This window comes from Mercurialis annua, linkage group LG1-X (assembly GCF_937616625.2).
Source record: "Mercurialis annua linkage group LG1-X, ddMerAnnu1.2, whole genome shotgun sequence".
Lineage (NCBI taxonomy): Eukaryota > Viridiplantae > Streptophyta > Magnoliopsida > Malpighiales > Euphorbiaceae > Mercurialis > Mercurialis annua.
This window is the reverse complement of record NC_065570.1, coordinates 364,627-377,677: the sequence shown is the minus strand read 5'-3', so window position 1 is coordinate 377,677 and position 13,051 is coordinate 364,627. Positions and strand designations below refer to the sequence as shown.

The 13,051-nt window shown below is 28.8% G+C and overlaps 1 protein-coding gene and 1 non-coding gene across 4 annotated transcripts; both read left to right on the top strand.

Moving 5' to 3' along the window:
• Positions 1-1,062: 1,062 nt before the first annotated feature.
• Positions 1,063-2,198, top strand: LOC126664653 (uncharacterized). Of its 3 annotated transcripts, none has more exons than XM_050357159.2 (2): positions 1,063-1,195; positions 1,504-2,198. In XM_050357159.2, the coding sequence occupies exon 2, from the start codon at positions 1,579-1,581 to the stop codon at positions 2,113-2,115; it is 537 nt and encodes a 178-aa protein (XP_050213116.1). In that variant the 5' UTR covers positions 1,063-1,195; positions 1,504-1,578; the 3' UTR covers positions 2,116-2,198. The 3 variants fall into 3 exon arrangements, with proteins under 3 accessions (XP_050213116.1, XP_050213115.1, XP_050213114.1); XM_050357158.2 differs by lacking the exon at positions 1,063-1,195 and adding an exon at positions 1,215-1,412; XM_050357157.2 differs by lacking the exon at positions 1,063-1,195 and having other exon boundaries at positions 1,437-2,198.
• A 619-nt stretch (positions 2,199-2,817) lies between these two features.
• LOC126666413 (small nucleolar RNA snoR111) lies at positions 2,818-2,940 on the top strand. The gene has a single exon (XR_007637914.1). It is a non-coding gene; the product is annotated as a small nucleolar RNA snoR111 (small nucleolar RNA).
• Positions 2,941-13,051: the final 10,111 nt, after the last annotated feature.

Genomic DNA, 13,051 nt, shown 5'->3' with positions numbered 1-13,051 from the left:
CTTGCGTGAGTAAGGTGCACTTTGGTGCACCTGCCTGCTTGTTTGTAAGAGCAGGTGCATCGTGTCAGCAGGTGCATTAAATGCACCTGCTGACGCGCTGATGTCACACATGGTATTTTATAAAAACGTTTTATAAAAAGTGGCACTGATGAAAAAAATTTATTTTTATTGTAAAATGTAAAATGGTCATCAATTTTGTGGTATTTTTGTTATCTTCTCTAAAAAAAACACAAATTGATCAAAATTTAATTACTAAAAACGTAGTGTATCAAATACAATCAACAAAAGTAATATTATAGCTCAAAAGATTCCTAGAAGATCCAGTTGTTGTAATTTTATCCAAAATACTGATATATGTATAACTTTTTCTATGCAAAATATTATTGATTATAATCACTTTGTTTGTAATTAAAAGCAGAATACCTGATGATTATATAAAACGTAGACTGATTAAATGTCAAGTTGCTGAGAATTATTCATGATCAAATAAGAAATAGCTTTTGAAATTTTTTAGAATGAAAAAGCTGAGTTGATTAAGAACGGTATAGAGTTTTGATATCGTGATTAAGTGGTTATTTGAATACCAGTTTAATAGGTAGTAGGTCACTTTTTTATTTTTATTTTAACGATGCAGATTAGATTTGTTAGATTGATGGCTAATATTAAAAACAAGTAAGATACTTTATTACTCTCTCCGTTCCAATAGAGTTGTCCACTTTGAGAAATTTTTATGTCCCAAAATTCTTGTCCACTTTCAAAAAGTAACCAACTTTTACATTCAAATTTTCTATATTACCCCTATTTAAAATCCACTAATGAATAAAGTAAAAGTAAATTGCAAGTGGTCCCTACATTAAATAGGGGTATAACAAGAAAAATAAGGACAAATTTATAAAACCTATAAACAATAATTGCTTTTCTTAAACTATGTGATAAAAGCAAAGTGGACAATTCTATTGGGATGGAGAGAGTAAAAAACAAAGTATCTGTAGAAAGACCCTCGGTTAAATAAAGAATTAAATTAAATAAAGATAGAGGACGAGAAGGAAAAGAAGTTAGCAATGGCAACTGCCACTTGGTTAGACCTCAGCACGTCGGCCTTCAGTGGCTTTTGAAAATTATTTTTGAAGGATTGGTTTCGTTGTAAAGGTCCAATAGAGAAGGCATAAATTTAAAAATATAGATAAAAAAAGAAGTAAGTGAACTGTTCCTTATTCAGTTTATATTTTGTCATTTGTTAGCTTTAGGATTCCCCCGTCACCTATTCAAACAAACCATCTTCTTCTTTATATCCAAACAAGAATTGAAGAAGAGGCGGTGTGGTATTAGTTTTGGGAAATTTTATCACGAGATTTTCATGCCCAAACCTCCACCCTCATTAACTCATTTCCATCTTCTCATATATATAGCTGGTATTCATTTTGTTACTCCTTTTATTTTAATCTGTTTAATTTTTCTGATTCTACTGTTATATAGTATTTGAAAATGAGTGCGATGTTGCAGGAATCGGTACTCGGAGAAACTCAAGTAAAAACGATTCTTGACTTGCTCAGAGACCAAATTGGCATTAACGGCGCCATGACGAGATCCAACAGGACCACCATGGCAGCGGGTCTAAAACAACGCCTAGGATTCAGAGGATTCGCATGCTGTGGAGCTACATGGAGCTTGATGAGGGGCGTCGGAGATGACGATGAAGACCAACCACCGTCGCCGCCACCACAACAACAACAAGAAAACGGATCAGATCAGGTCTTAGGAGTATTGATATTGGATCGTACAGCAAGTAGTAGTCCGGCAGCGGCATCATCAAGCATGAATTTGGCGGCAGCGTTGGCGGCGGAGAGGCAGTTAAGAGAAGGAATGATGCCGATGAGTGAGAGCAGGGGAGATGAAACGCCGTCGAGGGTGTCGTTGATGAGTCTGCTCGATGAAGAGAAGGAGGAAAAGGGAAGTGAGAGAGTGTGCTGCGTGTGCATGGTGAGAAATAAAGGAGCAGCATTTATCCCATGTGGGCATACATATTGTAGGGTGTGTTGCAGAGAGCTGTGGGTGAATCGAGGCTCCTGTCCCCTCTGTAATCGTTCCATTCTCGAGATTCTCCATCTTTTCTAATCACCTTTTCTTTCTATACAACTCATTTCTTCTTTCATTTTTGTATCATATCTTCACCTAAATCATACCACGTTATTCCATTATTAATTTGTGTTGCAAAATCAAAGCTTTGCTTTCAACTAGTCATTTTGGATATAATTACATCTAAATTTATTTTAAATTATGAATTTTAACCATCTAATCTACTAACCAATGAGATATAGCTCAAACGGTATAAACACTGCACAACAAACTGTCAAAGTAGCGAGTTCAATTTCTCCCACAAGTACTTCCCTCTTCCAATTATAAAAAAAAACACTCTAATCTAATCTGCTATAACTAATGAATTTTACTTATTCTTAATAAATTACTAATAAATTTGCATTAACTAATTTATATGTAGGCAAAACAAAGTGAATATATATAGATTTGGAATACAAATATAAGTACAAGTACTATTGAGGCTGGGCTGATCAGGCTTAACTATAAAATATGGGGCTTGAGCGGGAAATCCAAGTCCATTAATAATTATAAAACGGGGGGACAGAGTAGGAATTTCCTAATAGTGAAAGAAGGCTAGGGTTAAGTCAGATAAGTCCTATATAAGAGCCTCTCTGGATCTGGACTGCTGATTGTGTGATTTTGTGTGTTCGTAAATTAAAATTTGAATTTTGTTGTATAGAGTCTCTGAGTTGAGTCTTGAAAGATAATGCCTCCCTTGAGTTAATTAAAGGAGACAGTTTGGAAATTGTCTGTTGATTAAAGGGAGGCCATACTAAATTTCGGCCGAGATATCGTTTCAGTCGTCATTCTTCCATTGGCGATTCGATTGTTGCTCGTCCACATTCTTTTCTTTAATTAATCTTCTCTTTTTTTCTTTCACCACTGATTTTTACATATTAATCTTCATTTTTCTCTTATTTAAATGAAAGCAAGCTATTACTCAACTGTTATTGTTTATTTTTGGTTCAGTTATGATCTACGCTGATCATTTTTTCTTGAAAAAAGTGATGATGAAGTAATTAAAGCAAACGAAATTTGTAAACATAGCAGGCAGGATTCACAAAGTTGTTTTATATATCTCAAATGAGAGTCAAATTACTTTAGAAATATAAACTAATTGGACTCTCATTTGAGATACATATAACTCTTTTGTTGCACAATTCACAAACTTTCGATACTAGTATAATATCTCTATTATATGCAATAAACTCTTTTTGGTCCGGAATTTTAAACATAATTATTAATTCGATTAAACTTAATTCATATATTTAATTTTTAATAATTAAAATGTACGCCGGTGGAAACTGTAAGGATCAAACTAGACCTTTGTCTGTTGCGTTAGTCTTTGAACGAGGAGTAAAATAATAAGTTCACGAGGACTTTGTCCTAATGGCCAGGTCCTCCTTATAGTGCTTGATGTACAAATTAATTTCGGTGACAAACAATTAATATAGACTAGTATTATCTTTATTAAAAAAAATTATTTAAAGATTTAGGTACCACGGAAATAAAAAATAGAAACGACATGAAATGGATTCAAAGAAATGGCAAATTTTTAAAATGAAGGACATGAAATGTGGAGGAAATATATGAGGATTGGGATTCTCTCAAGTTCATTTGAACTTGAGGGAATCCCAATTCAATGTATAAATAATGAAAATAAATAGATATATTTATAATATTAAAAATCATAAAATGTTACATATATTAAATTTTATATATATCAATTAATAAAATAAATCAAACATAATTCAACCTAATCAAAATAAAGTAAATAATAAATGTGGGCAATTGATTCAAAAAAATTATTTGTTGATTTGTTTTTTTGGTTTTTCGTAATAGCTATATATATTTTTAATTTATGAAAACGGCCCGAAAATATTTACTTATGAGTTTCCGAGAGAGTTTTTGGTTTTCGAAACGTTTCTGAAACGGGGCACGCAACTTCATCGAAGTTTCCGTGATTTTTAGATCTTAAGATAACTTTAATTTTTGAATTTATTATATTCAATGCTTCAACTGTTCTTTTAGAATTATCAAATGTTAAATTAGCAATAGATTATTATTGAATTATTATTCATAATTTTATATACCTTATTTCAGAAAAGATTTATTTCATATTTTCATGTTTTATTTTAGAGGTCTATATTATTTAGTGTTACTAGTCGTAAGCTCCGCGTATTTACGCGGAATCAAATTAATATTATTTAAATAATAAATTTATTAAAAAACATATATAAAAATGTGAAAAATTCATATTCAAACAAATAAATTAAAAAATCTATTTTAATGTAGTAATAAACTATTTGAAAGTATTGATTATCTCTATTATTATTATAATTTAATAATAACTTTCATGTTAGATAAAAAATCAAATAAATTATGGTATTAAAATAATAAATAAATATTTTATATAAAATATCAGCTTGTCAACACATTAGATTGATTTAAAAAAATTCAATAAATAAATGACTAAAAGAGATTAGAATTTAATACTATTAGAACACTCATTAAAATAAATATAATTTAAAGAAATGAATTAAAAATTATTAACTATATCTAATATTAATATTCTTTTAACAATAACTTTTATATTAGGTAAAAGAATCCAATAAACTATAGTATTAAAATATTCAAAATTAAATAAATATTTTATATAAAATATGAGTTTGGTAAAATCTATAATTTTAAAAAATTAAGTAATTTTAAATATAATTTTTATGTAATAGTATAAAGAAATCAATAAATAATTTAAACAAACTGAAATATTATGATAATAAAAAACAATTATAAAATTAAATATTTTTTAAAAACAATTTCTATAACAAAATAAAGTGAAAACATAAAATTTATAAGTAATCTAAAATTTTATAGATTTATAAAAAATATATCCTTAAAAAGGTAAATAAATATTTTATAAAATTTTAAAATCTATAATGTGCAACATTAATTAAATCATCATCCACGCTATTTTCTACCATCTCATCCACTTTTCATCTCCACCCTTAACAACTTAAAAAGAATTTGAAAATATAAAATATAACATAATAATACATTAAAAAATAATACAATTGCGGGACAAAGCATCTAGAATTTCATCTTCCAAATAATACTATGTTGTTTTTCTTAAGAAGTTTCAATTCTTAAAACTCAAGAACGATGAAATATTTACTTTTCAAATAAAAAAAATATCAAAAAAATAAAAAAATTATTAATGTTAAATATATAATTATTAACGAACTTACCAGTTTATACTTGAGGAATTAATGAGAAGCCTTCATGTGAACAATCTAATCAATAAACTATTATTTTATAGAACATAATTTATGCAAAGCTAAAGTTGCTGAGAATAGTTATTTCGCTAGTAAATATGTTTCTTGTTAGCATTTAAATTACTGCAAAAACAAAAAAACGTCACACTATCCAATATACAAAAGCCATTATTAGAATTTAATTAATGAAAGATAATTGTTTTAATTGAAAAACATAAGTACTTTAAAGTTATACGGATTAGTATGTAATATGTACTTTAGATAGACACAAATTTGTTTTTAAATGAGTTGAAATTTCAATTAAAAATAAAATTGTAAGAAGTAGTACAAAAAAAAGTAGAAACTCATAGTAATATTTTATTTTGTGGGAATTAATGAGAAAATTCTATTTGGAGAGAATTAATTTTTTTTGAGAGAAAAAAAGAAGATAATTCTCACCAAATATCTTTTAGTAACAACTTTTAAAACTTAAATAAGTGATTTATCGAACAAAGGATCAATTCACCCCCTCAACTTGGCACGAAATATCAAAAGAGTCATTTTCGTCGTTTTTGGTACAAATCAACCCAAAAGTTGCATTTTTAGCTCAATTCAGCCCCTATGACACAAACATTCTCTAAAAAGAGAGTGAGATTACTAATTATATTAATTAATCTTAATTAATCACAACTAAAATTTTAATTAGACACAATTAAAATCTTAACTAAATCTAATTAGCATAATTATTTTAATTAAACACTCAAATCTAACCCGCCGGAAACCACCCCTACAATCCGCCGGAAACCGCCCCCGAAACCCGCCGTCCCAATCCCATTCCACCGCAAACCGCTCCTGAGGAGCAGCAGATCTGCTCCTGAGGAGCAGATCTGCTCCTCCATGTTTGGAGGAACCGATCTGCTCCTGAGGAGCAGATCTGTACCTCCATCTTTTAATAGAAGAAAGAGGAGGAGAGAAGAAGGGAAGAAAAGGGAGGAAGAAGAAGGAGGGAGAAAAGGAAAAAAAAATTCCTTCTTTTTTTATTAAAAAATAAATTAATTATTAACTTTTTAAAATTAAAAGATAATTGGAAAATTAAAATTATTAAAAATTAATTTAAGAGATGAGTAAAATATTGAGGGTGTTTTTATTATTTTTACAGAGAGTGCATCTCACTTGCATGAGTGAGAGTGGGGGAGGGGTTTTTTAAGCTAAAAACGCAACTTTTGGGTCTGTTCGTACCAAAAGCGGCAAAAATGACTTATTTGATATTTCGTGCCAAGTTGAGGGGGTGAATTGATCCTTTGTTCGTGATTTATCTAAGTTGGGAACTAATGAAAATGCTCCTTTGGTCCTTTCAATTATATAACTACTAGTCGTAAACCCGCGCATTTGCGCGGAATTAAATTGATATATATTTTATATATTAGCCGTACTAAAAAATAATTTTAACAAAAAAAAATTCTTTTAGATTTTATAATTCATATACTTTTTACTTCGGATTTGAAATTTTATACTTGACATTTTTTTTATTTTCTTGCAAATTTATATTTAATTGTTTCTTATAATGACTTGTGGATCTCAACCATAATTTTAATTTTTTATAATATTCATCAAATCTTCTTACGTGATATGATTTATTTGCAATTTTTAATAAAATTTATACTCCTTTGTGATTATAAAATGCGTGTTTAATTACCACAGTTGGATATTTGTTTCTTATTTATAAACCTACTTTAAACTATAAAGTTTTTGTACTCTTTTACAGCAAAAAGTATTTATAAATTTCAATAATAAACTTTAACATATTTATGTTTAGCTATTCTATATTTTAGTAGTACATCATATTAAATATTTTTTAACATTGTATATAAATTTATAAAAAAAAAATCAAGATTCTAATATAATTAAAATTGTATTTTTTTTATTTATTATATAACAATCATTATATAGAGAGAGAATAAAATAACTCAAACTTGTGAATTAAACTTAATTATAAAATTAAAATATAAAGTATACAATTTAAACCTATAAAAAATATAGCTTACTTTTAACTCTTTTATTCTATACAAATAAAATAATTTTTTTAATAAAAAATATGATATTTATTTAATTAAAATTATTTTTAAATTTTTTAAATAAATATATTGGGTTAGTTTATAAAATAATTATATTTTTGACTATTTAATCCATTTTTATAAATTCATAAATCAAGTTAGTCTTTTTATTTGTTTATTTAATACTTTTAGTGAGAAAAATTTTGCTTATTTTTTTTTAAAAAACGTTCTCATAACAAAGTTCTATCTAATGAAAATTAATGAATTTTTTTTATATAAATCTATGAGAAATTTTTAGGTAGACCGAGTCTACCATGTTATTCATGGACTAAACCACTCATAGTATAACACCTGCCTACCATCAAGTGAAAAAAAAGGTCAAATAGTCTATAAACATGAATTAAGCATATTCAGCACAAAAAAGACTTATCTGTCCAAAAATACTAAAAGAATTCCTAATGAAAAATTACCAAATATCAAAGCACGTGAATTGATAAATCATTCGGCTACTAATTTTATTGTAAAAACATAAATTCGGTAAAATTTTGATAACTACTGGTACATATAATTTTAACATGAGGCCTCCAATTTCTTAATTTGGATTTTACCAAATAATAAACTAAACATATTAGCATATTTGCAGTTTTCATTTTTTGCAAAATAAATAAGATTGCAAAAAGAATATATGTTATATAAATTTTATAAATTCATTATCAAAACCCAAAGCCTACCTTATTCAACTGCTAGAGAACCCTAGAAATCAATATTAATTTTCTCTTTCAAAGGCTCATAGCATTATTGCTTCACAAAAACATTAGCAGAATAAATCAGAATAAACAAATAACAAAATTATAATTCTAAATTACAAAAGGTTCTATAGTATGATAATCCAATCATTATTATGTCTTTAAGAACACATAATTATTGAGGAGCGAAATTGAGGATCATAACTTACAAAGACTAATGTTAGGAGAAACCCTTAAAGTTTAATAATGATGCAACCATATATAATTTGTTCTAGTTGACAGATCAAAATTGAAAGTCTGCAAAAAATAAAAAAACAATAGCTAATTAGAAACCTTAAACTTTAAAAGATACCTAACGATGTGTATTGGAGCATAAACTTTCAACAATTTGGCCGGGTCAGAATTAGGCATTAATCATGGAAAATTGATGGTCATTATATAAGAAGTTGATATGAAGAGTTTTATTTTGTCAAAACTTCTCATTAATTGGGCTATCTTATTGTAACAAATTCTATAAAATCGATGTAAATCAAAAGTGATTTACAAAATTTAAAGGTGATAATATTAATATTAATAAATAGATTTTTATATAGATAAAGAAATTTATTATAAATTAAATAAATCACTATATAATTTAATTAAAATAAGTATTTTTATAAAGGTGGGAACTCACCAAAATGCTCTATTTTGTGAGAATGAATGAGAGAGTTCCGTTGGTCCTTTCAATTATATAATACTAGTCGTAAACCCGCGCGTTTGCGCGGAATCAACTTAATATGATTAAAATAGTAAATTTTTTAAAGAAATTAATACAAAAATATTTTAAAAAATTCAGAATTTGTAAACAAATAAAAATATATATTGCAGTGTTCTGCCAGTGAATCGTTTTAAAGTATTGATGATGTTTATGATTTTTTTTTAATTTTATGTTTATATGTATATATATTGTGTTGAATTTAATCTTTTTCCTCCCGTAATTTTCTTACGGTTTCTGAAAAATTTGCATGCAGTTACTTATTCTAATAAAATATGAACCGAACATCACAATTTTTAAAATATTAAATATTTTTGATAATACTCCTGTAATAATAGCTTTTACAATTGGCAAGAATTAGATTATTTATAAAATAATAAAAAGTTATAAAATTAATAAAAAAATTATACAAAATGTAAGCGCATGAGAATGCTATAAAAATTAGATATATCACTAATACAAACTGAAACACAAAGTTCTGGTATAATTTGCATAAAAATATTAAAAGTTTGATAGTAATTGATAAAAGATGTAAAAGTTTGAATTTCAAACATAATTAGACTTTTTAAAACTTTATTTCTAATATTACATAATTTCGGTTTTAACTTAAATTTACATGTTATATTAATAAAAAATATATAATAGTGTGTGGAATGATATATATTTATATTTGAAAGTAAAATGACAAATAATATCAGAAAAAATTTATTTATAAAATTTATTATTAAATGGATGCATGAATTTCTAAATTTTCTAAATGACTTTTTAATTTATTATTATAAAAGTTATTGTTTGTTAACTTTAATTTATGTAAACTATTTATTAGCGTTATTTTTTATTTTTGGCCTAATCATTCAAAACCCATACCTTTAGCCTCTTTTGCAATTATACCCTGACATATGAATTTTTTCAATTTTACTCTAATTTGTCTTTTTGTGTTTTAATTGTACCCCAAAACATTAAACTGACCTCTCTTCACTTAGAAAAAAGTTTAAAATAATTTTTCATTTTTAGCCTATATTTCAGTTAGACCTTAATATTATTAATAATATAAAAAAATAAAAGATTATTTTAAACTTTTTTTCTAAGTGAAAAGAGGTCAATTTAATATTTAGGGTACAATTGAAACATAAAAACCTAAAGAAAAATTCCTACGTCAGAGTATAATTGTAAAAGGGGCTAAAGATGAGGGAGTTTTTGGGTGATCAAGCCTTATTTTTTTATACTAAATAATTTATGTAAACTATTTAATTAATTTTATTATAGATAATTTATATAAATCTTTTTTTATTAATTAAATTCAAATTTGAAAAATTTTATATTGGAAAATTATTTTGTTGTAAAATAAGTATTTTGTTTTGTAATAACCCGGAAATTTAAGAGTTAAAATATAGCCACGTGTCTAATATTTTATTAGACGGGAGTAGGTAAATTAAATTTAAAGATAAATTTAATTTACAAGTGTCCCTAAATTTTTAATATGGCTATATGATTGCAAATTTAAATTTGATTAGTTATATAGTTAACGGAGAGAATATGTATTTATGAATTGGGTGCAGAATAATTCATAAGTCCCTAGCGAATATTTTTGGTGCCAATATTCGCGAAATATTTAAAAAAGGTTATCGTGAAAATTTGATAAAATTTGGAAGCAGAAATTTTATCAAGCGCAGTCAATGCGGGCTTAATAAATCAAAAATGATTTATTAAGGGTAAAATATAAGTCGGATGGGAATAAAAATTATATTTTTATTCTCGTTATATTTTATTTGATTTTTGGTAAAATCTTCACGAAATTTGGAAGTCGTTTTCGTTTTGGCTACGAACGACTAGTTTAGAAGTTGGTTTAAAGTGCATGATTGAGCTAGTACTAAATGGCACTTTGACCAATTAGTATATATATGTTGGCCCATGTACAAATGAGTACAGATTACTCATTTTCACATTTCTTAATGAAATGTTGAGCTGCTAAGCTCTCTGCAGAGGACGTGAGCTAGGGTTTTGGGCGGTTCCGATTCGTTTCGTCCGTTTCTCGATTCTAACTCCATTTCTTCAACGATTACTCAAGTAATCGAGGTAGTATACCCGTATTAAACGTTTATTTTGATATATTTTGATATATTTTGAATATATATTCGTTTATAAACGGTTACCGTATCGAATCGAACGTAAACGTATTAGTTTTACGTTTCGAACGTGAATATGGATAGATTGGAATGTGTATACGTGTTAGGGGCGGAAAATGGAGTTAAAGCACGTCGGAAAGCCCGAGAAATCAACTTTCTCGGGGCTGTGCACTCGGGTGCACGAACGTGCACCATTTGGTGCACGAACGTGCACCATGAGAGGGTGCACGAACGTGCACCCAAGGTGCACGAACGTGCACCATCTGGGGTGCACGAACGTGCACCAGTTGTGCACGATCGTGCACTACCCCAAGGTGCACGATCGTGCACCATGCCGAGATGTCGATAAGGGGGGACTTTTCGGGGTTTTTTGCCCTAAGAACTTGACATAGTTTCGTTGATTCGAAAACGTTTTAAAACGATAACTTGTGTTAGAAGAAAGTGAAAAGGTTTTATAACCTAAACCTAAAGACTTTTAAAAGGAGATTTTAAAAGTTAAGTTAAACGTTTATAATGGACTTTAAAAGAGTTAAAGTCAATGTTTAAACGGTTTTAAAGATTTAGCAATCGCTTTTGCTAAATACTTAGTATATGACCGAGAATTGTTTTGACAATTAGGTCTATACTATAAACGGTTTTCTTTAGGTATTGTGATACCTAAAATAACTTCTAGAGAGAAGTTAGAACGTTTTCTCAAAATGAGAATTTATAATATGGTTTTAAAAGAAAACAGACCATAAGTGTTACGTGTTTATATGATTATATGTTTGACCTAGATCTGGGTTTAAGGACCTAGAAATTTTATAGGAAACATATATTGATGTGTTTTATCCTGTTTGCTTTGTGTGTTTAGTCCGACCAGCTAGCCAGCAGTCTGACCACAACCACAGGATTAAGTTCCAGACCTAGCGGTGTTTGTGAGTTCATTTGTTTACTTTTGAATATTAGTATTCAATTGTTTTTAAATCATAAATCGCACTAAGTATGAAACTTAGCCAAGGAAGATCCACTGAAACGAGCTATCTATTGGGCAACAATAGGACTGTGTGATCACCGGTGTTAATGAACTAGATGAGAGGTAAATATTATAAGCATACATATTGAGATTAGGTTTTAAGCCAGATGCTTATAAAGCGGCTTAAACCTAATGGGTAGTCCTGAGGTGGCAGTGATTTAAGTTCCGGCCCAGCAACCCTATACAGAGTCAAGATGGCTGTGATACATATGTATACAGCTCATCCTGTATTAAACAAGAGTTGTGCATATGCATTATATATATGATAGCACTATAACGTAATCAGGATTAGGGTTTCATTTGGATCGAGGACTGGTAATATTTTTATATACCGATATTTTGTATATACGCGATTTTGGTATTTAATTGTAAACCTATCTACTCACTCAGAAATATTTATATTTCTGACCCCGTTGTTGTTTATCATTTTCAGGTACCTAGCTACCGGGTCTGGTCGAGCTTCCACCCTTTTCCATCAGGGAAGCTTATTCTGTTGTTATGTAAATAACACTTTAAACTCTTAGATGCTGCAATAGTGTATATATGTTTGATATGCCTGTGGCCACGTCATGGTTCCTCTGTCTATATACTCTGATAGGAACCTGACTTTGTCTAGCTCTAATAAGTGGCTACTTAATAGGCATATGGTGTTTTATGGTGTCCCCTACGGGTGGGCCAAGCTTCGCGTCTTTGGTCTGCAAAGACACTGTGTGTAGTTTAGCTGGCCTTACGTTTGTGTGCCTGCTGTGCATGTTTTTAAATATGTTTGATACAACGCTTTGAAAAGGAAAGTGTTCGATATATTTTATTAAACATATTGCTCGGGTGCGCGGTTTGAGACAGGGCTGCCTGCGAGGCAAGGCACGTGAGCCAAGTCCCTGTACCACCGCACCGGTTTTCAGAAATGCGCGTGGGTCAGAATAACTAGGGTTATTCAACCAGCATTTCTGAAAGCGCGATATCGCCTATATGAATATTTTCAGAATGTGTTTCCGCACTAAACGGAAA